The following is a 25,807-nucleotide window of genomic DNA, read 5'->3' as shown; positions in this document are numbered from 1 at the left end:
TTTGTTATAACATCTCAAGATGGGCCAATAAATAGAGAAATACATTGAATATTGCAGAAACGCCAGTTTCGACTTGTATGCAAGACAATTTACTCGTCTACTGAAATAACCACAACATAAAAAGGTCACTAGTTTCTAAACCTAACTGCTCGTCTATCGACAGATGCTGCCTTACTAGCTAACACCTAGTGTGTTTGCTATATTTATATTTCAATTTTCTAGCATCTACTGTGCTTTCATAGCATTAAAGAATTACACCGCAAATTAGTAATCCCAAGAGGATCATAAAAAACATAAAAGCTCACAAATTGGTAATACATCTCTGAACTCGATTTATATTTGCTTAGTGGGCAGAGAGGAAATAGTCACTACGTGGTTTCTTCCCCAAGAAGGGCACCATTTTCCCCCCCAAATGGTTAGTTAAACTGATTTTTTTAAATCGTTTGATGATTTATTGCAAACGTCTCTAGTCGTTGATCTACAGACCGCCACGCGTTAAAAAAATAGTTGGATGAATGTGCAAGTGCTCCATCGGGAAGGGTGGGTGGGAGGGGGCTCTAATTTACAGCAAGAGGAAGAAGCAACCCGTTCAGCACAACGCGGCAGCAATTGTATTCCAGGACCCCGCACATCCTGAGGACTGCAACATTTGCTTTGTTCGGATTGGAATGAAAACGCTTAGCTTAACTTTTGCACGGTGTGCTGCCCTGCGGGGGTGGGGGTTGTGCAGTCGGCTTTGTGCGGATGCCGCCCGGGCCCTTTGGCGCCGCGCTCACGGCTGCAGGTGTGCACGAGGGCGCGGGTGGGCGCGAGCAGGAGGCGCCCCCCGCGCGCGCCAGCGCGCGCGCCCCACTGACCTGGACGTGGGAAACCACCAAACTTCGGTTGCCTTCTCCGTGGTACTTCCATTCGTTCCCATCCGGTTCCTTCAGTTCCATAACCTCCGGTAGGTTCGGTCTGGGTATCGATTTGTCAACTGTTTATTTCTTTCTCTCTCTCTTTCTCCCCCCACCCCCCTCTCACCCTGCCGTCGGCTTCCCCCCCCACCCCCCCTCCGGTCTCGACCACCCGGCTCCCGCTCTCGCATCCACACTCACCAACGCCTACAACACACCGGAAGGAGCGAAAAAAAACAACCTGACAGGACCGCCGGAAAACGCCGGTGCCCGACGCTGATTGGGCGAACGCTCTCTGATTGGCAACGGCCGTCGCCTTGCTCTGCACTGCGATTGGTCGGGTTGCCGCTGCCCTGATCCAGCCCCCGCCCTCCTCCAGCAGATCTGCATCTGTCAGAGAGCCGCCGCGTTCCTGATGGGCCGAATGCCCCCTTCCCCTCCCCCCCCCCCCCCATCCCACCGGTGCAGCAACCTTTCTCTGTGAATGCTGGAAACATCGGGAGACACAAGAGACCGCAGGTGCTGGAATCTGGAGCAACGCAAAAGGCGCTGGAGGACCTCAGCGGGTCAGGCAGCATCGATGGAGGGAAATGGAGAGTCGACGTTTCTGGACTCGATGATCTTCATCTGGTTCAGGTGAAGGAAGAAACATGAAGAAGAAAACAGAGTAAACGTTTCAGATCCGTGCCCTTTCATCACAACGATTTATCTCCATGAACAAAACCTGTTTGTTTTGTTTTTATGCATTCGTGTTTACGGATGATGGAGATTAAAGGAATGTGAAAATGTTTTTCAACAACACTTGACTCTGCCTCTCAAACTCTCGTTCGTTGGATTACTAATCCACGTTATGTAGAATGTCTCCGAAATAAAGCCGTTTTAAAACTAAATCCAGACCATGCTTCATTTAGCCTCATAGAATGTTTACGCAGGGTGGTCTTTATATTCAATGACTGCAGACATCACAAGTGAACAGTGTGACTAGAAAACGAAAAGGTCGTAAGCAATAGAGTCTAATTCTTTTGTTACTTCCTTCATTAAATGTGCAGCAGAGAACGTGCGTTGTAACACTGTCTTATTTCAAATACCTTCAATAACATGAAAATTTAAAAAAACTACATTCGCTGGATATATCAAATAAACAAAATGCTGGAAACACTCAGAAAGAATGTTCTAATGATCTATAGCAGTATATTTACCTAATCATTTATGCTTGCAGCAACAGAAAAAAAAATCAACAGACATGACACTGGCTTGGAGTTTGGAACATCGTTCCTGAAAGTAGTATCAGTACAGTAATGTCATGTGACTGCAAAGAAAAAGGAAGTGGGTTCTCGTAGTTGATCAGTGACAATGCAGGAAGTGGACTCCACGCCCTGTGAAGTCTCATGGCATTAGGTCAAACATGGGCTAGGAAACCTCATCCTGATTACCATTTATCATTCTTCCTCAGTAAATGAATCAGTGGCTTTTTATGTTGAGAAGCACTAAAAGAAGCAAGGGCACAGATGTACTTTGGCTGGTGGACTGCACTGTCCATCACTGAGAATGGCTTAGTAGCACTGGCACTGGCCAAATCCTGAAGGACATAACTGTCATACAAAGTCTGTGGCAGGAGTGAGTAAATCAATACAAGGGTTCAACCACTTCTTCACTAAACTACTTGTGACATTGGTAGAAGTGACTACCACACAGAGTCCTTGTGGAAACTCCTGACTTCATTCTGAGGGTACCTTCCATCATGTTGTCTGGCACAACAAACATCTGGCAGCTCAAAAGTGGGCATCCATGAGATGCTGTGGATCATCAGCAGCAGCAAAAATGTGCACCATCACAACCTTTAATTTCAAAGCTTGCAAAGCCCTCATTCTGCCATTATTATCAAGGCAGGGGATCAATCCTGATTCAATAAGGAGTGCAGAAGTACATGCTGACAGCAGCACAAGGCATACCTAAAAATGATTTGGTACCAACCTAGTGAAATGCAATTAAGGACTATTTGCACACTAAGTAGCAAACATAACAATGCAACACACACAGCTAAGAGATCTCGTAACCAACAGATCCAATCAAAGAACTATATTTGTACCATATCTTGTAATGAATGGTGACGGACAATTGAAAAGTTAACATGAGGAGGATGCTTCAAGAACATCCTGATCCTTAATGATGGTGGGGTCCAGCCTCAACTTCCTCCTGAGATCCCCACCATCACATAAGTCATGCTCCAGTCAATTTGATTCATTGTACATGACATTCAAAAATGGCTGACATTTGGCAAAGCTTATGGGACCAGACCAACTTCCCAACTACAGTACTGAAGACCTGTATTCTGGAACTAGCTGTAGTTCTTGTGAGGTTCTTCTAGTACAATTCCAACACTGGCATCTACCCATCAATATTCACAAAAAAAATCCAATCCGGACATGGACCAAAGAGCTGAATTCCAGGGATTAGGTGAAAGTGACAACCCTTGACATTAAGGTAGCATTTGATCAAGAGTGGCATCAAGGAAGCTGGTCAATATTTCCTTATATATATTGTCCCAGTGAGATGCATCTGCAATTTTACATACAGGGCTAGTCTCCATGCCCAAGGATATACTTGTGATAGAGGGAGCATAGCAAAAGATCTCCAGATTGATTCCTGGGATGATGGGTGAGGGCAGTTGTCTAAAGTCAGATTAAACAGATTGGGCCTATATTCTCTTGAGTTTAGAAGAATTAGAGATGATGTCATTGAAACAATGACATTTTTATAGGGCCTAACAGGGTACATTCAGGGTTGATGTTTCCACTGGCTGAGGTGTCTGAAACCATAGATCACAATCTCAAAGTAAAGGATTAACCATTCAGACCCAGGTTCAGAAAACATTTTTGGAATTCTCTACCCGGGAGGGCTTTGGAAGTTCAGTCACTGAGTTTATTCAACACTGAGATCAATAAATATTTGTATATTGGGGAAATCATGCAATATAGGTTATTGCAGGAAAGAATCAGAATCAGGTTTATTATCACTGACGTATAGGTCATGAAATTTGTGTTTTGCGGAAAGTTGTACAAGATCAGCCATAAACTTATTAAATGGCAGAACAGGAACATGGGATCAAATGGCCTACTCCTGCTTCAATTTCTTATGTTCTTTGTCTGTTGAGACTGTCAGGTGATGGAGTAGGTGCATCTATTACTCACATAATGGAATCAGGCCACCGGCTTCTGATTGTGCACGTTCCTATGTATGTTGATTTCCAGTCAGAGAAACTATGTGCAGCATGAACTATTGAAGAGTTATGGTTTTGGTGATTCCAAAGAGACTTCAAGTATGCATGCTGAAAGCTGTTTATACGAGCATATGGGACTTGTCCACATGAAGACACTGGCCAGAGGCTTTGTGTACTGACCTGGGATTGCTCAGGACATTGAAGATCTTGTGAAGTTCTACTTGGTATATCAGGATTGCAGGCCACAGCTGCCCACAGCTCAAATACAAACATGGAGGTGACCAGCAGAGCTCTTCCAGAGGCTACCCACTGATTTTTTCCCCATTGGGAATGGAGTATTTCCTCCTGCAAGTTGATAGCTATTCAGAGTGGTAAGAAATGTTGCCATTTGGGGTGTGCACCTCAACATTTTAGTCCATAGAGGTTCTGAGGTCAGTCTTTGCAACCCATGGTCTCCCTGAGGAACCATCAGTTCATGTTGGCACAGTTAGAACATAGAACATTACAGCACAGTACAGATTCTTTGCCCCACGATGTTGTGCATACGTTTTATCCTGTCCTAATATCTATCTAACTCTTCCCTCCCACATAGCCCTCCACTTCTATATCATGCATGTGGCTATCTAAGAGAAATTATGTTCCTGCCCAGAGTTGAACTGGAAACATTTTGCATGTGAGACGAATGTGATAATCACTGCACTACAGAAACAGTTTGTCACATTCTTCTGCTGCAATGGAATATAGTATAGTTTAGCATTTCCATACCACCCACCATCTTATTGGGAGACTGAATAGAAACAACGAAGTTACAAATATTGGCAGTTCCATGAGTAGTTGACTTGCATTGTTTCTTCTTATTTATCCCACCACCATAGGATATTCCCCAATGAAGATGTTGATGGGTCGATGCATGAGAACATGGCTAAGTTTGGTGCAACCTTTGAAGAGACAGGTGGAAGAAAATAAAGGGAACCTGAAGGTATGGCATAATTCACAGGGCCAGGAGAGACAGATTCAACTGGGAGACACTATGAAAGTGCACCAACCTCCAGGCCATGCAGCAACAATAAGAAGGAGCTGGGAAGAATTTATGGAATTACTGGGAATCAGGAAATACATTATGAAGTGGATGTACTGAAAGTCGATGAAGTTAAATATTTACATACTGAAAGATACTCATAGATCAATTGGTACATGCACTGACACTCAAGAAGATAGTATTTGAGAACATGAAGTAGATGAGTGTAGTTTTGAGCCATAGGATGGTTTCTATGATGCAGCCGAATGAAGTACACACAGTTTACAGGAGGAGTTGATCCACTCAGATTGATGGTACCTGGAGAGCACACTTCAGGAATGGCAGATGCAACTCTTGAGACGATCTCAGAGGTTAAGCAGTTAAGTAAATCAATTACGTTTATAATTGGCTGAATTTATAACTGTGCACACAATGTAAACATTTAACTTCATACCATAAAAATTTATAACTGTGGGTACATATGTAAATATTTAACTTCATCTCTATAACAAGTTGATGATTTGTGTGGGTTTACTTTTTGTAAAGGGAAACGGGTAGTATAAATAATTCTGAGGGTGCCTGTAGGAACTTAATGTACTATACAGTATAACCTTGATACATTGTACCAGACAGCTGTTTAGTTGAGAATTACTGCCAATAAAGTATGTTCTCTTTATAATGCTACCTTTGTCTAATTGCAACACAAAGAAAGCCACAGTTGTATCAAACCCATACATATCATCTTGCAAAACAGATTTGATACTGTAATCTACTTTAATTTCAGTACCATACCTGTTTCACAAACACACTAATCCATAAGTGGCACATGCTATGTGTGTCAACTTATTTTAGGTGCTTTCAAGAAGAGCAAATGTGTTTGAAAGTCAATTTTCCCATTGTAATTGAGCTCATAAACAAGTATTCTTGAAAAGCTTAAAAGTTGAAGCCCGATCATTGCTATAGAACAACTGAAATGGATACAATAATGGGCCTCATTAACTTTGGAGTGGAATCCACAATCAAGAAGACAGGAAGACATAGTGGAAACATTAGTGTTGAAGCTGCTATCACAAGAACACATGTGACAGAGATAGAGAATGGAATGGAATCCTTATAGGAAGCAAGGTGAAAGTATATGTAGTCAAAAGTAGTTGTGCAAGTCAATGATGTGGGCAGGATTGGAACTTATTCTGTGTTTACATCCCTTCCAGATTTGGGTTTTCTAACACCACTTTCTTTTACTTTGTTTAATCTCTGCTCCCTTCCCCCATGACAAACCTTCCCTTTTGTTGACTTCTTCACTCTCGACTTTCCCAGCATCTTGTTTTATCTCTAACTACTCCAAATTCTGATGAAATTTCATCAATTTGGTATGTTAACCCTGTTTCTCTCTCTACGAATGTTCTAAATATTTCCAACCTTTCCTGTTTATATTCAAGATTTTCAGCAGCTGCAATATTTCATCTTTGAAAGGTTATAGTTAAGGCATCTGCAATGTTCTTCCATTTCCTTTCAAACCCAAGGATGGAAACCATCTGGTCAAATGGATTTGTCATAAATTAGTGGCAGTATTGTCTTCATTATTGTAATTTTAATTTCAATCTGTTGTAATTTTATGTTATTTTCATCAGTATTTTCAGCATACTACCCTTATTTTCAGTTACAACAACACCATTGTCTGTTTCCAATGGGACCACATTGCTCCTGGCCCTTTATCTAAAGGCTGGTTTTTGAAAATAATGTGTTCACTTTGATATTCCTTGCAAGTTTAAAACAAAGAGTTAGCACTGGCCAAATTAAACCATACAGTTTTTTTTAGAACTTAGGAGAACCACGAGTAAATTGTTTAAATAGGTAAATGGGTAAAATCATAAATGAAGTGTTATATATATTTAATGTAGTAAAAGTCATAAAAACAAAAGGGAAAAATGCTTGAGAAGATATTATGGTGGCCAGAAGCTTTGACTTACAGAGGAGCAGAAAGGTTTCCAGAATTGAAAACGAAGATGCTGACGACATGGTGAAATCGGATGGTCAAAATGCCAGAACCAGAAGAAATGAGTATTATGTGTGTAAGTTTTTAATGTTAGAATATTAAAGGAGGTCACACACAAAGGAAAAGGCAAAATCATCCAAAAAAACTGAAGTTAAACATGAAATTTATACATTTCCTGTTATTGCAGCAGAACAGTCATCTTGTCCAGACAGTATATTATTCACCGGATAATGATCCTGAGCCCAGAATCAAGCCACATTGTTCTGCCCCTTATGAAAAATCATGGTTCAATTCAGTGAGCTTAGCAAAGATTGGAAATCAAGAATCACATCTTGCTGGCATAAGGGTGATTCAATCTCAAAGATAAAAATCCAGAACGCCAGTCTGGTTCTGTACAGAGACAGTGTTGCACAACTGGATGTTAAACCAAAGCCCTGTCTGCTCTGTCAGGTAAGCATAAAAAATTTTATTTGGATACCCAGAGTTAGTGAAAGGAAGTGCATGAAGGTAAATCTTCCTTTCTTGGACCTAGGTAATGAATCCAAACCTTATAGAGATAACTAACCTACGCATGCCTAAACTTATTTTATTTGGGGAATAAATGGAAGGAACAATTAAAACACTGTAAACTAGAATAATTCTGTACAAATCTGTCTATGACTCTATATCAATGAATTAAATTACTACACTACTGCTGCAAGAAACGCTCCACTAAAAATGAGCAGATTAAGAATTCCTGCAATTGCATCCCACTGTAATCTTTTACAACGCTATAGCCCTTCGAGATACCCTTTATCCTCAAATTTGGCCCTCAGAGCATTACCAATTTTGATTGCCTCACAGTGCATTTGCTCCAAAATTCCCTTTTAAACCTTTCTGCCTCTTCGCCTCTCTTTCCAATCCTAAAGACTTTCTTAAGCCATACTTCTATATCTAACATCTCCTCTTGTAGCATATTATCACATCTTTCAACAGAGAGACCTAGAGATACAAGTACATTGTTCTCTGAAAGTGGTAGACAGAGTAGTGAGAAAGGCATGTAGGGCTTGCTTGCCTTCATCAGCCAAGGCACGGAGTACAAGAGTTGGGACATCATGTTACAGTATACAAAATGTTGGTTAGGCTGCACTTAGGGTATTGTGTACAGTTCTGGTCACCACACCACAGGGAAGAGGTGATTAGGCTAGAGAGGGTACAGAAAAGATTCACAAGAATGTGGCCTGGACTGCAGGGATTGAGTTAGAATGAGAGATTGGATTGAGTGGTCTGTTTTCCCCGGACGAAAGGAAGCTGAGAGGTGATACGATAGAGGAAAACAAAATTATGAGAGGCATAAATAGGGTAGACAGCCAGAATCTGTTTCCCATCGCAGGGGTGTCTAAAACTAGAGGGTATAGGTTTGTAGGATGAAGGAGGTTTAAAGGGGATCTGAGGGGTAAATTTTTCACACAAAGGATAGTTGGTAGATCAAATGAGCTGCCAAAGGAGGTGGTGGAGGCAGGAGCAGGAACAGGAACAACATTTAAGAGGATCTGGACAGGTACTTGAATGAGCAGGGCATAGAGGGATTGGAAATTATTGCAGGCAAATGAGATTAGTATAGATAGGAATGATGGTTGGCATAGACACAGTGAGTCAATGGCTCTATTTCTATATTATAGAACTCTATGCCTGTATGCTTTTCTGAAAAAAACCTTTGTATTTTTCATTGTGTTTGGTGTTGCTGTAAGAATTGACCATCCCAAGCCATCAAGCCCTGGGTATAGTCAGTCAGGAATGTTGGGCAGGCCATGTTTACATGCCGTACACCAGACTTCTGGAACAGGCATGCTATTCCCAGCTCTGCACAGGAAGAGAATCCCGGGTGAACAGGGGAAAAGTTTCAAGGATGTACTCAAAGCCTCTTTGAAGAAATGCAGCCTCCCCACTGACTCCTGGAAGCCTTTGGCCCATGAGTACTTAAAGCAGAGAGGGACTATTAGTGATGGCATTGAAAACCTCATGGCCATGCATCAGGACTACACAGAGCTCCTGAATAAGTGGTAGAAGTAGTGAGCTATCTCACAAACTACTCAGCTACCTATCCCCTTCAGCCACCACCTGGTCCATCTGTGGATGAACCTATGATTCCTACATTATCCTCAATCACCACCCCGCAACCCACAAAACTGGAGTGGCAGTGAGTTGTCTTCAATCCCAAGGGTCAGCTGAAGAAGAAGAAGAAGAAATACAAAATGTTTGTTGCAAAGAAGTCAGAAAAGTGTGAGTTTACTCATCCATGCTTTTTTATGTTTTATTTATAGCTGTCAAAATGGTTGGGAAAAATAACATGAATAATCTCATAATTAAACATTTTAACCTGAGGTTTACTCATATACTTAATTTATGCAATTACTGCATTTATCACATTCAAAATGGTTTTATTATTAATGCTATAACAATAGTTATCATTGATGTTATACTAAAATCAATCTAGCAGAAAAAAACAGCCTTTCTACTGCTGTTCCATTTCAAGGATCAAAATATTGGTCCCTCTTTCACAGCTTCAAATCTACCAACATAAAACTATGGACGAAATAGAACTTGATTGTTTATTGTGAGATTATCAAGAGCTTTTTAGCTATCATAACTGTAGGTGTGAAAAGTATCAAAACATTGCTATGCTTTACATATAATCACACACATCAAATGCATATGATCGTGTAAATGTTCAGATTTGGATGAATGAAATTAATGGCCAGGACAACTTACTCAATGAACAAGAATGCAAAATATCTTCTTGGCTTTATTCCTATAGTTCAGCAGCAATCAATTTTAGGTTTTGTACAGTTGAGGAAGAATGAGATGGTACATGGTAGGAAAAAGAAGAGTTGCAGCCAGCCAGGCAGAGAATGATTGTTAGAAAGTTCATATCTCACAAGTCAAATGTAAAAAGATATGAATTGTCATGTTCTGGCACAAAGGAAAGCTGTCTAGGAAGCAGGTCTGTACTATAATCAAGAGCAAGATCTATTCCAGATTATCTCTGTCCCAATCTCAGAGCCTAGTATCTTTTAATACAATGGTTATGAGGTGTCCTCCAAGTACTAACACAGATGTATGATGCTTATTGGTGACAGACTGTAAACTTAGACTATTTGAATCTTAACCTTTTATCCCCAGTGCCTTTGAAAAGAAATGTCAATTAATATAGTTTGTTTTAAAAAAAACTGTATTAAAATCTTGAAATGTGAAATGAGGAAATAAAAGAGATGCTCAGATCAGCATTTGAAGCAAAGTTAATCTTATTTCCAAACAGTGGGATTTTGATATGTGCAACAGATACACCTTGGTTACGTGAAACAACTTGAGGACAATCATTGCCTCAGTAGTTCCTCTAATGTTGGTTTGATGGCCTCCATTGACTTGGTTGCACAATGGTACTCAAGAGGAATTATCCACTAAATTCATGCATGGTAGTCACATCCTTGCTTGCTTCAAAATAAGCATTTTTTCCATTTTCACTTCTTTTACTGCTGCCTTTCTTGCTGACCTAGAGAATTATATGCCTCATTGAAAATGAAATTTCCTTAACATAGTTAAAAATTCAACTGCTGACCAGAAAAGAACTGAAAGAAACTGAACTGTTGACATCCATATATAAAATAATAGATCCTTATAAGTGCCAACAAAGAGGTCTGAACACTGCAATGCATTCACTCTTGGAAAATCTGGTTTTACAATTACACCTTACAACACTGTCATATAACATTTTTTTTGAGTAGCTATTGATGAGAATATCTTTGCTTTATGAATGATTTTAAAAAATAGTTTACAAAGGACTAGAGAAAGAAATAAGCACATTTGCATCAGTGAGACATGTTATGCTTGAGTAATAAACTACACAATAATAATTAAAACACAAGACAGCCAGGCAGTCAAATTATTTTTACAGGCCATCCTTGGGTTAAGAACGCAAAATTTATAGACACCCCTTACATATGAACAATAGTACAATACTCCCATAATATTATTAAATTCAAAAGTCTAACATACATGCATATGTTCCTTCCCGCAAATGGCAGAAATAGTTTTCTCTCTCTCTCCACTTTTAGTAATTGTTCTTTCTTATCAGTCTTATGTGCTTTTGATGCCATTCAATACAATATCAAGTGATTTTTGTGTATTTTTCGACTTATGGACAAAATTGACTGATGGGTGCTTGTAAAAATGGAATCCATTCATTACCTGGGGATGGCTGTACTTCTGTGATTTGTTGTTCAATCTGCAATTCACTATATTTTTAAACCAATTATTAACGCTGTACCCAAACTGAAATTCCTGGGCTCTTAAGCCCCAATTTCAACCCTTGTACAATTACACCTGATAATACAATAGAATGGAACTTTTGTCCATCCAGTCAAACCAGCATGGAATCTATTGTATTTTCTAGGGTCATCTTAATTGGAATCTGTGATTTTGCAAATGATTCTGCTAGGGATCTTCTTATCACAAAATTCCAATTTAAAAAAGACTAAATCCCTCAATAGTTTATAGGAATTGTAGCACAAAACCTTAGGTTAAAATTTTAAACCAACCAGCAGATTACTTAACCGCTCAGAGCTTGACCCTTTCCTGTCACCTCCAATATTAACCACTTAAAACAGAAGACAGCATAATGAATTATGCAAATCAGAATCCAACTGGAGTCCAGTCGAAGGGTCTCGACCCAAAACATCGACTGTCCATTTCCCTCCGTTGATGCTGCATGACCTGCTGAGTTCCTCCAGTGACTGAATGCTGCAACCTCTGGAATATATTTCCTACTGTGGTGTATTTATAACTAAATTCACATCACATATATTGTCGATGCATATGATAAGTGCTATGAACACATTGTTCGTATATCTGATTATTTAAGTTACAAAATATTAACTCTTATCTTGAGATGTGATGATATGCAGTTATTTTTGGCAACTATTCATTCTTAAAACTATTTACTGACAAGCTAGTTGTTAACTATCAATGAAGTCATTTAATAGAACTTAATTATAAATTATTTAAACAACTGAAATTGAGACATTTGTGGTACTCAGATCAATGTGGTTAACACCTCTTTATAGATTGGGAAATAAAATAATCTGGAAACAAAACATGATCTGATGGTGTTAGATTAAATATTTTACTGAAACAAAACCATATATAATTGTCTCCAGTCATTAGCAATATATGGGTAAAACATGAAGACAGAAGAGACTGCAGATGCTGGAAACTGGACCAAAAAAAAGAACATTGTAAGAACATTTTGGGTAAAAGCCCTGCATCAGGACTGAGAGGGAAGAGGAAAGATTGTCATTATATGGTAGTCCAAAGGATGGGTGGGATAGAGGCTGATAATAGGTGGACCCGGATGGGGAGGGGTGATGGGCGGATGGCCAGATGGAGGGGAGAAGGGATGGATAAGGTGAACAAAGAGAGAAGAAAAGTAGGTGGACAGGTAAATGTGCCTGAGAGAAGAACACCAGGGGTGTGGTTTACCTGAAACTGGAAAATACAGTGTTCATGCCATTGGGTTGTAAGCTATCCAAGCGGAAAATGAGGTGTTGTTCTTGCAATTTGTTCTTGCCCTTTCCATAGCAATGTAAAAGGTCGAGGACAGATGGGTCAATATGGAAGTGGAAAGAAGAGTTAAGATGATTACAACCAGAAGCTCGAGATGGTCACTGCAGACAGAGCGCTTGGTTTCTCCAATGTAGAAGAGGCTACACTGTGAGCACTGAATACAGTGGACCATGTTGGAAGAGGTGTGGGCTCTTTAGGTCCCTGGGTGGTGGTGAGGGAGGTTGTGAAGGGACAGGTGCTGTTACAGGGGAATGTGCCAGATGACAGGAAGGGGCAGGTGGTGAGGGAATCATAAAGAGAGAGGTACCTGCGGAAAACAGGAAAAAGAAAGGGGTGGAGAGAGTAAGAAGTGATTGGTGATGGGAACATTTGGAGCTGGCAGAAATGGCGAAGGATGATATGCTGGATGCAGAGGCTGGTAGGATGAAAGGTGAGGACCAAGGGAACTCTATCAATGTTCTGCCTGGAAAGAGGGGAAGGTGAGAGCAGACATGCAAGAAATGGAGGAAATGTGTGTGAGGGCTCCATCAACCTTGGCAGAGGAGAAGCCATGTTTCTGGAAGAAGGAGGTCATTTACAAAGCCCCACAGCAGAAGGACTCATTCTAAGAACAGATGCAACACAGACAGAGAAATTGAGGAAAAAGGATGGCATCCTTACAGGAAGCAGGGTGGCAGGAGTTGCATTCGAGGTAGCTGTGGAAGCTGGTGTGTTTATAGAAGATTCAGTGGCATGTCTGTGTCCAGAGATGGAGACAGGGAGATACAGACAAGGAAGAGAAGTGTCAGAGACAGTCCAGGTGCATTTGAGGGCAGGGTGGAAGTTGATGGCGAAGGTGATGGAATTGACGAGTTCCACGCGAGTGCCAGAAGCGACATCGATGCAGTCATTGATGTAGCGGAGAAAAGGTTGAGAGGTGTGCTGGGATAGTCTTGGAACAAATAGGAGTTGCTAGGGCCCATTGCTACCCCTTTGACCTGCAGAAAGTAGGAGGAATTGAAAGAGAAGTTGAGGGTAAGGACAAGTTCTGCAAAGTGGATGGGAGTGTTACTGAAGGGGAAATATTTGGGTTTTTGTTCAAGAAAGAAATGGAGGGCCCTAAGACCTTCCTGATGGAGGATGGAGATGAATAGAGACTGGATGTCCATAGTAAAGGTTAGCCATTGGGACCAGAGAATTGGAATGGTCGAAGGCATGGGAGTTGTCCTGGATATGAGTGGTAAGGAATTAGACAAGGGGAGACAGGATGGAGTCCAGGTATGAAGAAATGAGTGCAGTGGGGCTAGACCAAGCACAATGGGCCTACCAGGACAGACCTGATTAAGGATCTTAGGAGGGTGGAGGCTGTGGAAGGGAGATCTCCTTATATAATGAGAGACGATGGCCCAGTGTTCTTAGTGGGTCATAGTCCAGAGGAAGGTACGAGTGTCAGAAAGCTGACATCTGCCCTCTGCAAGGTAGATTTCAGTGTTCCAGACTACAATAGCACCCCCTTGCCTGCAGGTTCAATGATGAGGTCAGGATGGGTCGGAAGTGAGCGGGTGAAATATGGGACACAGAGCATAGTGAGGTCCTAGGTTTCACAAATATCATCTTGATCCTTATTATAATTGAGCATTAGATCACTCTGGTGAAGATTTATGCAAGATGTAATAAGGAAATCCAGTTGTGTGGAGATGATTAAGTAACCCTAATACAGGAGTAAATGACAAGCAATGTCCCATGCCAACATCTCAAAGTATATGCCAAAATGTCAGGAGCTAAAAAATCTTCATTAACCTGGATCTGTCTCAGGCTTATGCCCAGTTTAATGTCAATGAAGAGAGTCAATGCTACTTGACAATTGACATCCACAAGGGTTGTAACGTAAACCAAGCTATTGAAGGTTGGTGCCAATACGGGACTATTGTTAGTATCTCAATGATCCAGGATCAGGTTAGGCGGTGGCTCACTGTGGTGACTTGGCTAAGGTTGTGGATGTGGCCAACACTGGAGATCTTGTGTAAGTAGAAGAGGTTGGAGTCTGGAACTGGAGGTCAGGAGGAGAGGCCAAGGGAACCAGTTAGAGACCAGAAAATGATGCTGGGACAAGAATCAGCATCAGGAGAAAAGGCTGATCAGGAGTAGAGATCCTCGTGGAGTGGAATATTGTAGGTGTGTGGAGGCATGGTCTGAGCAAGGGTCAGGATATGGTGGCATTTATCAGGGGTTGGGAGGAGGTCAGCAGTGTATGAGAGCATGGTGAGTCACAAATGGCATTGATCAGAAGTGGGTGATAAAGTGAGGTCTGTGCCTGAGGAGCATCAATGCCCATATTGAAGCAAACTCTCTCTCTTCACTTTTGCAGTCTGCTAGTTCCCCTCAATTCAGCCAGTGAAACCTTAGTATAAAAAAGGTAAAAATGAAAAAAATGCAGACACTAGAAATCTGAAATAAAAACTGAAAATGCTAGAAATGCTCAGGAGGTCAGAAACATCCTTGGAAAGAAAAACAAAATAAATGTTTCAGGTCAAAGACCATTCATCTGATAAAGACTCTTAGACCTGAAACATTAACTCTGTTTCTCTTTCCATGGATACTGCCTGACCTGCTGAGTATTTCCAGCATTTTCTATTTTATGCCTCGTGATAAACCATTCTTCAGAGAAGGACCCCACATGGAAAGTAAACCACATACTTTAATTTATAAAAGCAAATTACTCCAGCTTCAGAAATATTAAAGGCATTCTCTTGTTTGAACTTTCACAATATGTTGCACACACCTCATTGGAAACGTATGTGATTTATCTCCTTCCAAGATAGAAACAGAAAGAGCTGGAAATATTCAGCAGTTAGACAGCATCTGTGGAGAGATAAGCATGTTTATGCTTTGGGTCAATAGCTCTTCTTCAGAATCGGAAAGGTGAGAAAAGAAGTGAATTTTAAGTTGCAGGGAGAGGGAGAAAGGTTCTGATGAAGCATCATTAAAACAAACATATTCAGAGAAATTTCAGAGAAATCCAGCATAAGGTATGGGGGATGAAGAAGTGTCATGAATTTGTACAATGCCGCTGGAATAATTTGATTTTGATTTATTGAATGGTTCTGAGCTTAGTGGATTTGTCATGGGCAGTGAAGTTAAAGGCATAAACAACTACTTTGGAAATAAATTGATATGTCTGTGGATCAACAAAAATGTATGCAAAAATGTTCTGAGGATTTACAAGATGTTGTAGAATTCTAGTGCGGTAGATGACATTATCTATTGAAGAAATGCACTGTTTTCATTTCATGATCTCTTATATTTTCAATGTTCAACTAAATTAACATTTAAAACACTTTTAATACTTCTTGAATTGATTTAGAAACCAAAATTACCAGTTTAAGACTGATAATAATTTAATATTTTTATTCTGACTCAGGACTAAAGGTTGAACTAAGTGTGATCATTAACACTGCGGTAGTATTTGAACATTACATATGCGTTATGACAATTGTTTAAAAAGCTAACTGTGAGACAACAGCTTAACTAGGACAAGATTTCCACACATTATACTTAATGAAGTGATTTAATTAAAATTTTCATTAGGTAGAGTTGAAGGGATACAATTTTTTCATGGAAAACGAGTTGTGTTATTGAATTTGTTCATGTTCTATTTTAGAAATTAGGTCAAGTTCTAGTTGAGCTGTATACCACAGTCCCTACATTTTGGTACCTTAATTTGCTTTCTGGTTTAATTACATTTGTTTCTGGGAAAATGGCTATTTAGGTTCGTCCAAAATTAACTTTCATTTAATTAGCCAACAAAATACATCAACAAATTAGGGGTTATGGTTGATAAGGTGAATATCTGAACCAAAATACAGAAAGACATAAATATGCTTTCAGAGGTGACAAGTGAATGGCAAATTAAAATCAATGTAGTATTTTGACAGGAGTTATAAGGTTCACTAAGAAATTATTCCACTAAGAAATTAAATGAAGTAGAGAAACAAGGTATTGTGGGAAAATTACTAAAGGCATAATTTCTTATGATAAAGAATACAAACTGGATACTAAAGTTAATTTCCCAAATAAAGTAATACAGCTATAGGGGAAAATATAAGAATTATGTATAAACTAATTTGGAGCACACTTGGAAGTGCTCAATTCAGCACTGGTTTGAATTGAAGCTAGGATTATATGTAATGTTGATTGTGAACAATAATTGTTATTTTATGGCCATCATCCCTTTAAAGAGTATGTCATATAACTAACTGCTCTCTGGATTGCACCATTGTTTATTAGAAATTCCAGGGAAAGAATCTATGAAAAGTCCTTGAATAAACTACATTTATCTTGACTGAGATCTTAATGCCTTGTTCATTAAATGGATGTTGTTAGAGGCCAAGATCCCACTAACCATACTTTTCACTGGTGTTGAGGATAGTGATGAATCACAGACAATAAAAGTGACAAAGTCATTGATGAAGACTGTTTCTCTTTCCATGAATGCTGCTTGACCTGCTGAGTATTGGAAGCATTTTCTGTTTTATGCCTCATCCTAAACTATTCTTGGAGAAGGAGTTCAAATAGGAAGTAAGCCACTTATTTTCATATACAAAAGCAACCTACACCAATTTCAGAAGCATTAAAAGTGTTCTCTTGTTTGTCCTTTCACAATAAGTTGTACACACCTAGTTGGAAACAGAAAGAGTTGTAAATATTCAGCAGTTAGGCAGCATCTGTGGAGAGAGAAGCATAATTAATACTTCAGGTCAATAGTGAAGTGACAACATAACTATGTGGGTAGGATAAGTCTGTGAAGCTCATGATAAATCACATTAAATTTGAGATGGAAATTTGAGCACAGGAAAAGTAAAAGAAAGGTAATGCATGCAGAATAGAGTGTGGATAAAATGTCAAACCCAGTAATTGTTGAAGTGGCAGGCCTGTCAGATATTAGTTATTATGGATATCCCAGTTGTTCCAACAACATGAAGGAGCCTGTCATTTCATATATCAAAAAGCTAGAAATGTCTAGGATGAATAACATCAATGAAATGGAAGGCAAGGGTGAGGATGCTTGCATATATGAGAATGCAGGAAGACAATATTATTTGTAGTAATAGGGCTGGATACTTATTCAATGTTCTCAAACATATTCACACATCATAGGACAACCATTTTCTCATATAACAAAGAAATGGAGAAGTTACAAAATCATTTCAAACCAGCTCCATCAGAGATTGTGCAAGGTTACATGTGTGAAACCCTGACCAGAATTCAGGAGAGTTGAGTAGTGACTACGTAGTCACCCTGAAAAATTTGTCATGGCACTGCAACTTTATTGTACTTGCAGAATGCATTACGAGATGTAAGTATGTGTGTGGGAAAAATGGATGAGCACCCAAGATTTGTCATTTGAACAGACATGTAAGATAGTTATGTCAATAGAAATGCTTTTTAATAATGTGAAGGACATTAGTAAAAACACTGTATCTAAAGTAATGGCAGAAGCACCGGGGAGAAATCCAATATTGAGTTCAGGTCATGTGAAGAAGAGTGGAGCAAAGAACAGGTCTGGTGGGAAATCCTGCTGCCATTGTATTGGGAATCATTCAGTACAGATGCAACAGATCAGACCAGCAAGACATTTCAATTGTAGAAAGCAAGAGCACATAGTCTCTGTATACAGCGTTAAATAGAGAGTAGCAAGCCTAAACAATGGCAGTCAAGCAGTGTGCCAACGGAAGGAAAACAATTCCAATAAAATAGCAGAGAAGGGAGGTTTACACAACATTGAGGCAAATGAGCAGTATGAGGTGTATGTTTAACATTGAACATATACTACTAGTAGTGATAAAAAGAAACAGCACTTTCAAAACGACAGTGCAAATTAATAATCAAGGCATCAACATGAATATTGTCACAACTGCAGAATTCTCCACCCAGGTAAAGGGCAGGCATAATCAGGTTTAGTGAGGTGCCAGTAGCCAGAAAAATATGGCAAGACCCTGAGAATCTTTGGTCAAGTGTGCAAATGAGACATCCCCAAATCTTCTCCACTTTCCCTGAAATCTAATACTCCTAATGAGACAAGTGCAAACCTTTATCTAGGGCAGCATATCTGAACTGATCTAATCATCAGTAAATGGAAATAAAAAGATTCTGAATATCTGAAATGAAAACACAAAATGCTCAGCAGGTCAGGCAACATCTGTGGAGAGAGAAACAGAAAAAGAGTTAATGTTTCAAACCAATCAGTGAATGATGCTTAATGACCTTTCATCAGAGGAGATGGAATGTGAGAGAAGCGAGAGAAGCAGACAGGTCTAGGATCTATCTGGTGAAGTTTGGGGAGAAATTCTGTAAAGCCTCCATTGACTACTTATAGCAAATGATGCCCAGGAGAATGGCAAAGACTTTAGATCAAAGATCTGAAACAAGTTTAACTGTAGTTCAAAAAGAGTCAAGATGCTGTTTCCAACAAGAGTCAAGGTGTGCAACATTGTGAAGTCCTAATATTTTGATGTTCCAACAATATAAAACAAAAAATGACTCAGGTGGTCAGGCAGTGTCCGTGGACAGAGAAACAGAGGAAACATTTAATGACCCTTTATAGTCACTTCCTAACAGCCTATGGAAGATGACTCAAAAATTTACAAGGTTGTGATCATGAGATTTATGTTAAATAAAGTGTCGATGATATGGAGCATAGGTGGCTCAATAGAAATGAGTTGCACATAGACAATGATCAAAATGAATAGTAAAACCACTTTATAAGGCTGAATGCCCAATGTTCTTAAGATACCAATTTGATTTTATAATTTGGTTTTCAGTATCTTCAAAATATCTAATCATTTCCCAATTACAGTATCTTAATGCGAACCTGACTACATTTCTCAGATATCCATCCCATTTCTTAAAGGTCACAATGTTGGTGTATCAAAAATTACCTATATTATGTGAGCAACCAGTTATAATTGGGGAGAACACCCAAGAGAGGGTTATGAAAATATGAATCATAGTCTTTTGAAACTATTTCTCAGACTTGTTAATGTTAATCCTTCTTTCTTTTGAGCTGTTAAGAGCAGCTTTGACAATCCACTTTTTTATGATGTCTTTATATTGTCAGAAGGGACTAACTCTTTGGAGAAGCATTAGTGAGATGTCAAATCTAATTGCAAGGTGTCAGTCAAGTTATACTGAAGTGTACACACCACTTGGTATCTGACACTTGCCAAATCTATACGAGCTCTGGCTCAGATGGTACCATTGTCATCTCTGAGTTCAGGAGGTTCTGAGTTCAACCTACTTTTATAACTTGTACATGAAAAGCAAGGCAATCTTTCACTGTAGTATTGAAGGAATGCTGTCATCTTGAAGATGCTGAATGAGATTTTAAACTGAGGCCCTTTCTGCTCTTTCAGGTGAACTTATAAGATCCCATGGCACTATTTCTAAGAAATGTCTTTGTTGTCTTAGCCAATATCTATCTCTCACTCAGTATTACTAAAACAGATTTTTCTGGTCATGTTCCCATTTGAGGTAACGTTGTATGCAAATAAGTGTTGTCCTTCCCACATTACTTCAAAAAGTACTTCTTGGTTATGAACTACTGTCAGACATCTTGAAAGGATGAGGAAAGAATTGTATCTATACCACTCTTCCGTTTCCTTTTCGCCATCAGTAATACTCCGTCTATATGCCAAAGCAACTCTTCACAGCACTCTTTCTAGCTCAGCTATACCCTTCCTGTACCTAGTGTCCCACTTGAACACGATATTCCTCGTAGAGACTGATTAACTGTATACGACAGCAGAATAGTATCCTCGGAGGGATCTATCATTTATTTTGTATTTCTAAATGGATGGCATTGTTCAACCACACCTGCTAAATATTCACTCATTTCTCTGAACAGACTTTGTCTCTGTTAATTTTTAATTTTAATGTTATTTACAGCGTAGTAACAGGCCCTTCCGGCCCAACGAGTCCGCGCCACCCATTTTAAACCCCCAAATTAACCTACCCGTACATCTTTAGAATGTGGGAGGAAACCGGAGCACCTGGAGGAAAACCACGCAGACATGGGAGAAGGCACAAACTCCTTACAGACAGCGACGGGAATCAAACCCCGATCGCTGGCGCTGTAATAGCGTCGCACTAACCACTACGCTACCGTGCCGCCCCTACTTGTCCCCATCTGCAAACTTTGATGTAAATTTGGTAATATTCCCTTCAAGATTGTTTTTCAAAACATTTTTCTTACTCCGAACCTTACATCTGAACCCATTTCCCTCTGTAAATTACATGTTATGTCCTCATTACATCCCAAGAAACTTGAAACTAATGGATTGCTTTGCCAGTGAAGTCACTATTATTTTCCAGTCAAATATGTTGAGTCAAATTGTGGGCCCCATAAACAACAAATGAATAAGTGACCAAGTTATCAGTTTATTGTATTTGAAGAGGGAGAGATGATGCTCAGAATAGCAAAATAACTGCTCTTTTTCAAAAGGATACATGAGATCTGTCGAATTTACTTGAACAGACAAAAAGATCCTTTGCTTGACATTGCTCCTGAAAGACAAAAAAGATCTGCCAAAGCAGAACATGGAGAAGAATGATTCCTAAAAGCCAATCCTTATCTCACCATTATCCTATGGAACTGCATAAAAATTTTCATTACTGATCTAGGCCCCATTTTCCAAATGCATATTGTAACATTAAGTATATAAATACATATATGGAAGGCCCATAATTTCAGCAAAAGTATTAATAAGAGGACAACTCCATCTGTCTTTACAAGAATAATAGTGGTGAATAATATTAGTTGCTTATGGAGAAAACATAAAATGAGAGATAAATCACTGAGTGATAGTGGGGGCATAACTCACAAGCCAGTAGGTATAACTTATATAAGATCCAACAGTTTTCTTGCCTCAACGCTAACAAATCAAGACCAATTAATCAGTTAGGAATGTTAAAAGCTATTAAACTTTAAATAAAAAAGGTTAAAATGAAATAAAATACATAATTAAAAACATTAAAAAAAACTCAAACATGTACCTGCATGTAGTTTTTTTTCCAGAGTCACCAACCTCATTCAAATGATTGGAGTCACCATTTGTACATCAGCCCACTCTGTCTTAAAACTGAGGGGTGGATGTATTGAGCATCCAGCCTCTGTCTTCTTGTGCCATCATTTAACCTTGAGAATTTTTTAAACTTCTAAGTTTCCATAAATATGTATTTATGTCTGAGCTGTATTGGGGACTGGGAATCAAACAGCTGATAAACAGGCAAGTACAAGTCAGCCCATTGTGTTGCCAACTGGAAAGACTTAACCAATGTAGTTAATGAAGTGTCATGTTGTAACATGAACATATCATTACTTTATCAGTGCTGTTTTAAGGCACTGAATTCCTTACCTAACTACTTTGGTTACACTTTCAGCAAAGATACAACTGCTATTTAAGGAAAATGCCCAACTAACCTTCTCAGAGCAATGAATCAGGATACCTATTTTACTATTGTCAGCATCACCCACACCCCTAAAACAGTTGTGAAATATAGAAGTATCTATACTATGGAGCATTACCCAGGTTGTTTGAGGATTTGCCATTTGTCCACAGTTAATTTGGAGCATGTTGAGGCTCAGCAGTTTTGAAATGCATATTTGCTAATTAATAATTGGTGATACTCATTAGGCTTTTGTAGTCCTTTGCTTAAAGGTTGCTTTAAGTAGGATGATGTCATCAATTAATGTGCATAATTGGAAAAATGTATTATTTTAGAAGTAAATAAAATGTTATCTTTAAAGAACTTGGAATGAGCTGAATAATATGTGGAGTCATTAGAAAAATGGATTAAGCTTAATGCAAGACAAGATGGGAAGGGAGCAAAACAAAACTCTTGAATGGTATTGAATACCTTAGGAGGAAGACATTGGAATCTTAAGAGATTAGACCTTCATGTATCAAACAAATGGTAAAAAAACACTAAGAATAGTAAAAGGCAGATTTTAATCTGATAGCAGGAAGTCCTTCTTCACACATTGACTTGTATATGGAATAGACTTCCAAATGTGTTAGGAGACAAAAATCTGTTGAATTATTTAAGAACCATATTGAAGCTGAAATGGGAGGGATCTGCAGAGCATCTCTGAACTTACAAAGTTGAGATGGTTAGTTTTATTCAGCAGACATTAAGGATTACGTATTTGAGACTGGTAAATGGAATTCAACCATGATCCAACCAAAGAGCAGGTCAAGGGATTGAATAGCCCACCCCTTCCTATGGATGGATGAACTGAGACAGGTCGTATGACATCTTTATCTGTCATCTAGTGCAGTGAGAAAACTTGAGGGAAAATAAATATCCTGTCCAGAAAGAATCAGATATGTAATAAATGGATAATCAGTTCACATGTAATAGTCACATATTACTGAAAATGTAAAAAGAAAATGAAATCTTTGAAATATCTGGCTAATTTTCAAAATGGCAGCAAGGGAAATAAAAGCCTGATCTGTTGAACATGGAAGTAAATAGGAAAATAAACCTCAATTGATGTTTAGCATGCAACTCTTGATTTACTTATGTTAATAATAAGACTATTGATTGTGCTTTAAACAAGATTTTAAGTTATTTTATAAATGTAAAATGCTCAAAGCATCACAAATGCAAATGTCTCTTTTCTCCCCATTGTCTTCAACCTTTGAATTAAATCAAGGAACTCATTTACTTCTTTGTTAAACTTACCTTCTTGGTTGCATCCATTGCAGATCCATTGTTTTTGTACATTCTTGATTCTCTTGTAATTCATCCATTCTATGACTCGTGATCAAACAGAAAAGCTACCATGTCATTTGACATAGTACCTGACTTCCAGGTAATCCTAAGACTGCAGAAATTGACCTGTTTTGTAGTTTCACTATAAATGTTTAAAAAAACACTTTTTAAAAAGTGGTAGATGAGGTGGAACAAAGTACTTTATTATTTAAGAAAAAAAATGTACAGTACTGTTCCTGCAACATACCTAAATAAGAAATAAAAGGAAAGTCAGACTCAGTAAACTGTACCATGCAATCGTTAAGTGGACACATATAATTTCTCTAAATTCAGAGATCATATTTATGGTGACCAATTTTTAAAAAACTGCAATGTTTTAAGTATCAATTCAAAGACTGTGCAGATATTTTATCAAATCAGTTCATAGTCATTAAAAGACATTCTGAACACATCATATGGATTCATTTTGATGTTTTATTACAAACAGCCATGGCTTATCTTAAAATATAAATCTGTAAAACACAATTATCCATTGACTGTACATGTTTTTACAATATACAATCCAGGAATTTAATGTGGTGCAAAAACAGTTTTGCATATAGCCACTGGCCACATCAAACAAAGGTTTTGGCAGTCGCACTAAAAGTTAACTAGGGATCAACATTTCACTACATTATCAAAGGGGCCCGCATAATGTACAATAACAGTTGTATGTGTAAATGAATTATTAACTTGAAACAGTCATCATGTAACTCTTAGAGGGACTCGATCTGCCAATTCTAAATTCATCCTTGCAACTTATCATACTATCCAAGGGGGAGATCGCGCTGCTAGGTACATTTTCATAAAGAACACAAATGGACCCGTCTTCACCTATTCGGTAGGACACCTCGAACGGGTCGACCCACAGAGTCAATTCACTTGGCAAAAGTTGGAAAAGTTGTTGACTGCTGAGCCCGATGATGTTGGACGCCCTTGCTATCAGCGGGTCCATTTTGTGGTTGATCCTAATGCATCGATAGCCCGATCCTTTGCAGGGCATGTGGGGGAACCAATGGTGTCGGTAGTGTTCTGTCAAACAAAGACAACAAACGTTATATTCAAATGACCTGCAAAATTCGTTCTGCTCTGCTTTCTTTGTGAACCCAACTGCGCTTTGTTCCTTTCTGCACAACGGAGGGGGGAGGATATGACAAACACCTTTCATGATTTATAATGCTCCAATCGGCAGAATTTCGGTTCCCTGTACTTTGTGGTGTTTGGCAATGGTTTCCTTAAACGGCCGATGGGCATAACACTCTGAGGGGGCTTCACATTATAGTACACAACCCTCCACCACCACCTCCTCCTGTGCGCGCCCCTTCTCCCTCACCTGCCAAAGATTTCTCCAACGACTCGCTGAAATGTTGGAGCTGCTCGTCAGAAATGAGCCCTGTCGTCCTCAGCAGTCTGGTAATAAAGCCGACGGCAGTTGTGATTTCAGTTTTCATTTTGATCAACTCTTCTCCAGGACTCATCAGCCGTCTCAAACAGAAGGGGGAGGGGGTAGAAAATAAACGACCCTCTTTTTTCTTCAATCCGACTTTTTTTGACGTCGAATCAAACGTTGGAAACTAATTATTGTTTTGAACGAAACTGGCTTCGGTGAAGATTCTTTTTTTTGTTGGTTTTTTTTTACTTCGGTTTCGTTCACCGAGCCCAGAAACAAAACCCGACGGACTTTTTCTCTTTTCCTTTTGTTCGGTTCAAGGCGACGAATTCGACTTTTCCTTGTTCTTTCTGGGGTGTTTTTTTTCTCTCTGATCACAAAAGCGTGCAGGGAGTCTCTTCGGTGCGTGCGTGTGTGTTTTGTTTTTTTTTCAGTGACAGGACTCGGCTAAGGGAAATACATTTTTTTTCCACACACAGCCCAAGTAAATTGAGACGGTGAGGAGACGAAGAGACATCAACGACGACACGACCCGCGGCCAATCTTCAGCAACACAAACCCCGCAGCGGAGCTGTAAACATCGCCAGCACAGCCCCTCTGTGACCTCATACACAGTGCCTCACAGCCAATCGAATCACCAGGTTTACTCACGTCACAGTACCTCATTTGCATCTCACGCACAGACGTTTTTTTTCCCGCCCGCGCCCCCTCCCCCCACACCCCCCAACTCCGCCGTCGCGAACTCGGTTGTCTCCTGATCAAGGGCTCAGCGAGTTGTTCAGTGCAATGTTGTCCCATCCTGTGTATTTGTACTGTGTGTTTTCTTCCCTTTTCACTCTCGAATGAGAAATGGTTATTTTCAGAAATTATTGCAACATGGACTTTGCAGTTTATT

General features: G+C 39.4%; 2 protein-coding genes and 1 long non-coding RNA gene across 4 annotated transcripts in view; 1 reads left to right on the top strand and 2 right to left on the bottom strand.

Annotated features, from left to right (window-relative positions):
- The window catches only part of ippk (inositol 1,3,4,5,6-pentakisphosphate 2-kinase), a 49,291-nt gene extending 47,785 nt beyond the window's left edge, over window positions 1-1,506 (bottom strand). The window contains exons 1-2 of one of the 2 annotated variants that reach the window (XM_052018901.1): window positions 1,369-1,506; window positions 858-957 (exon numbers count right to left, since the gene is read on the bottom strand). In XM_052018901.1, the coding sequence (XP_051874861.1) occupies window positions 858-938 (81 nt within the window). In that variant the 5' untranslated portion in view covers window positions 939-957; window positions 1,369-1,506. Of the gene's footprint in view, window positions 1-857; window positions 1,058-1,368 lie in introns of those variants that run through there. The other variant, XM_052018900.1, reaches the window with a different exon arrangement.
- Window positions 352-1,786, top strand: LOC127572061 (uncharacterized). Its single transcript, XR_007956552.1, has 2 exons — window positions 352-415; window positions 1,121-1,786. It is a non-coding gene; the product is annotated as an uncharacterized LOC127572061 (long non-coding RNA).
- Window positions 1,787-23,939: 22,153 nt separating this feature from the next.
- On the bottom strand, window positions 23,940-25,574 carry si:dkey-42i9.4 (uncharacterized protein LOC492503 homolog). Its single transcript, XM_052017990.1, has 2 exons — window positions 24,856-25,574; window positions 23,940-24,554 (listed from the first exon to the last, which is right to left on the bottom strand). Exons 1-2 carry the CDS (start codon window positions 24,998-25,000, stop codon window positions 24,211-24,213), a joined length of 489 nt encoding a protein of 162 aa, XP_051873950.1. The 5' UTR covers window positions 25,001-25,574; the 3' UTR covers window positions 23,940-24,210.
- Window positions 25,575-25,807: the final 233 nt, after the last annotated feature.

The sequence above is a fragment of the Pristis pectinata genome, chromosome 6, assembly GCF_009764475.1.
Source record: "Pristis pectinata isolate sPriPec2 chromosome 6, sPriPec2.1.pri, whole genome shotgun sequence".
Classification (NCBI taxonomy): Eukaryota; Metazoa; Chordata; class Chondrichthyes; order Rhinopristiformes; family Pristidae; genus Pristis; species Pristis pectinata.
The sequence above is the reverse complement of the archived record's forward strand: the minus strand, read 5'-3'. Positions and strand labels throughout refer to the sequence as shown.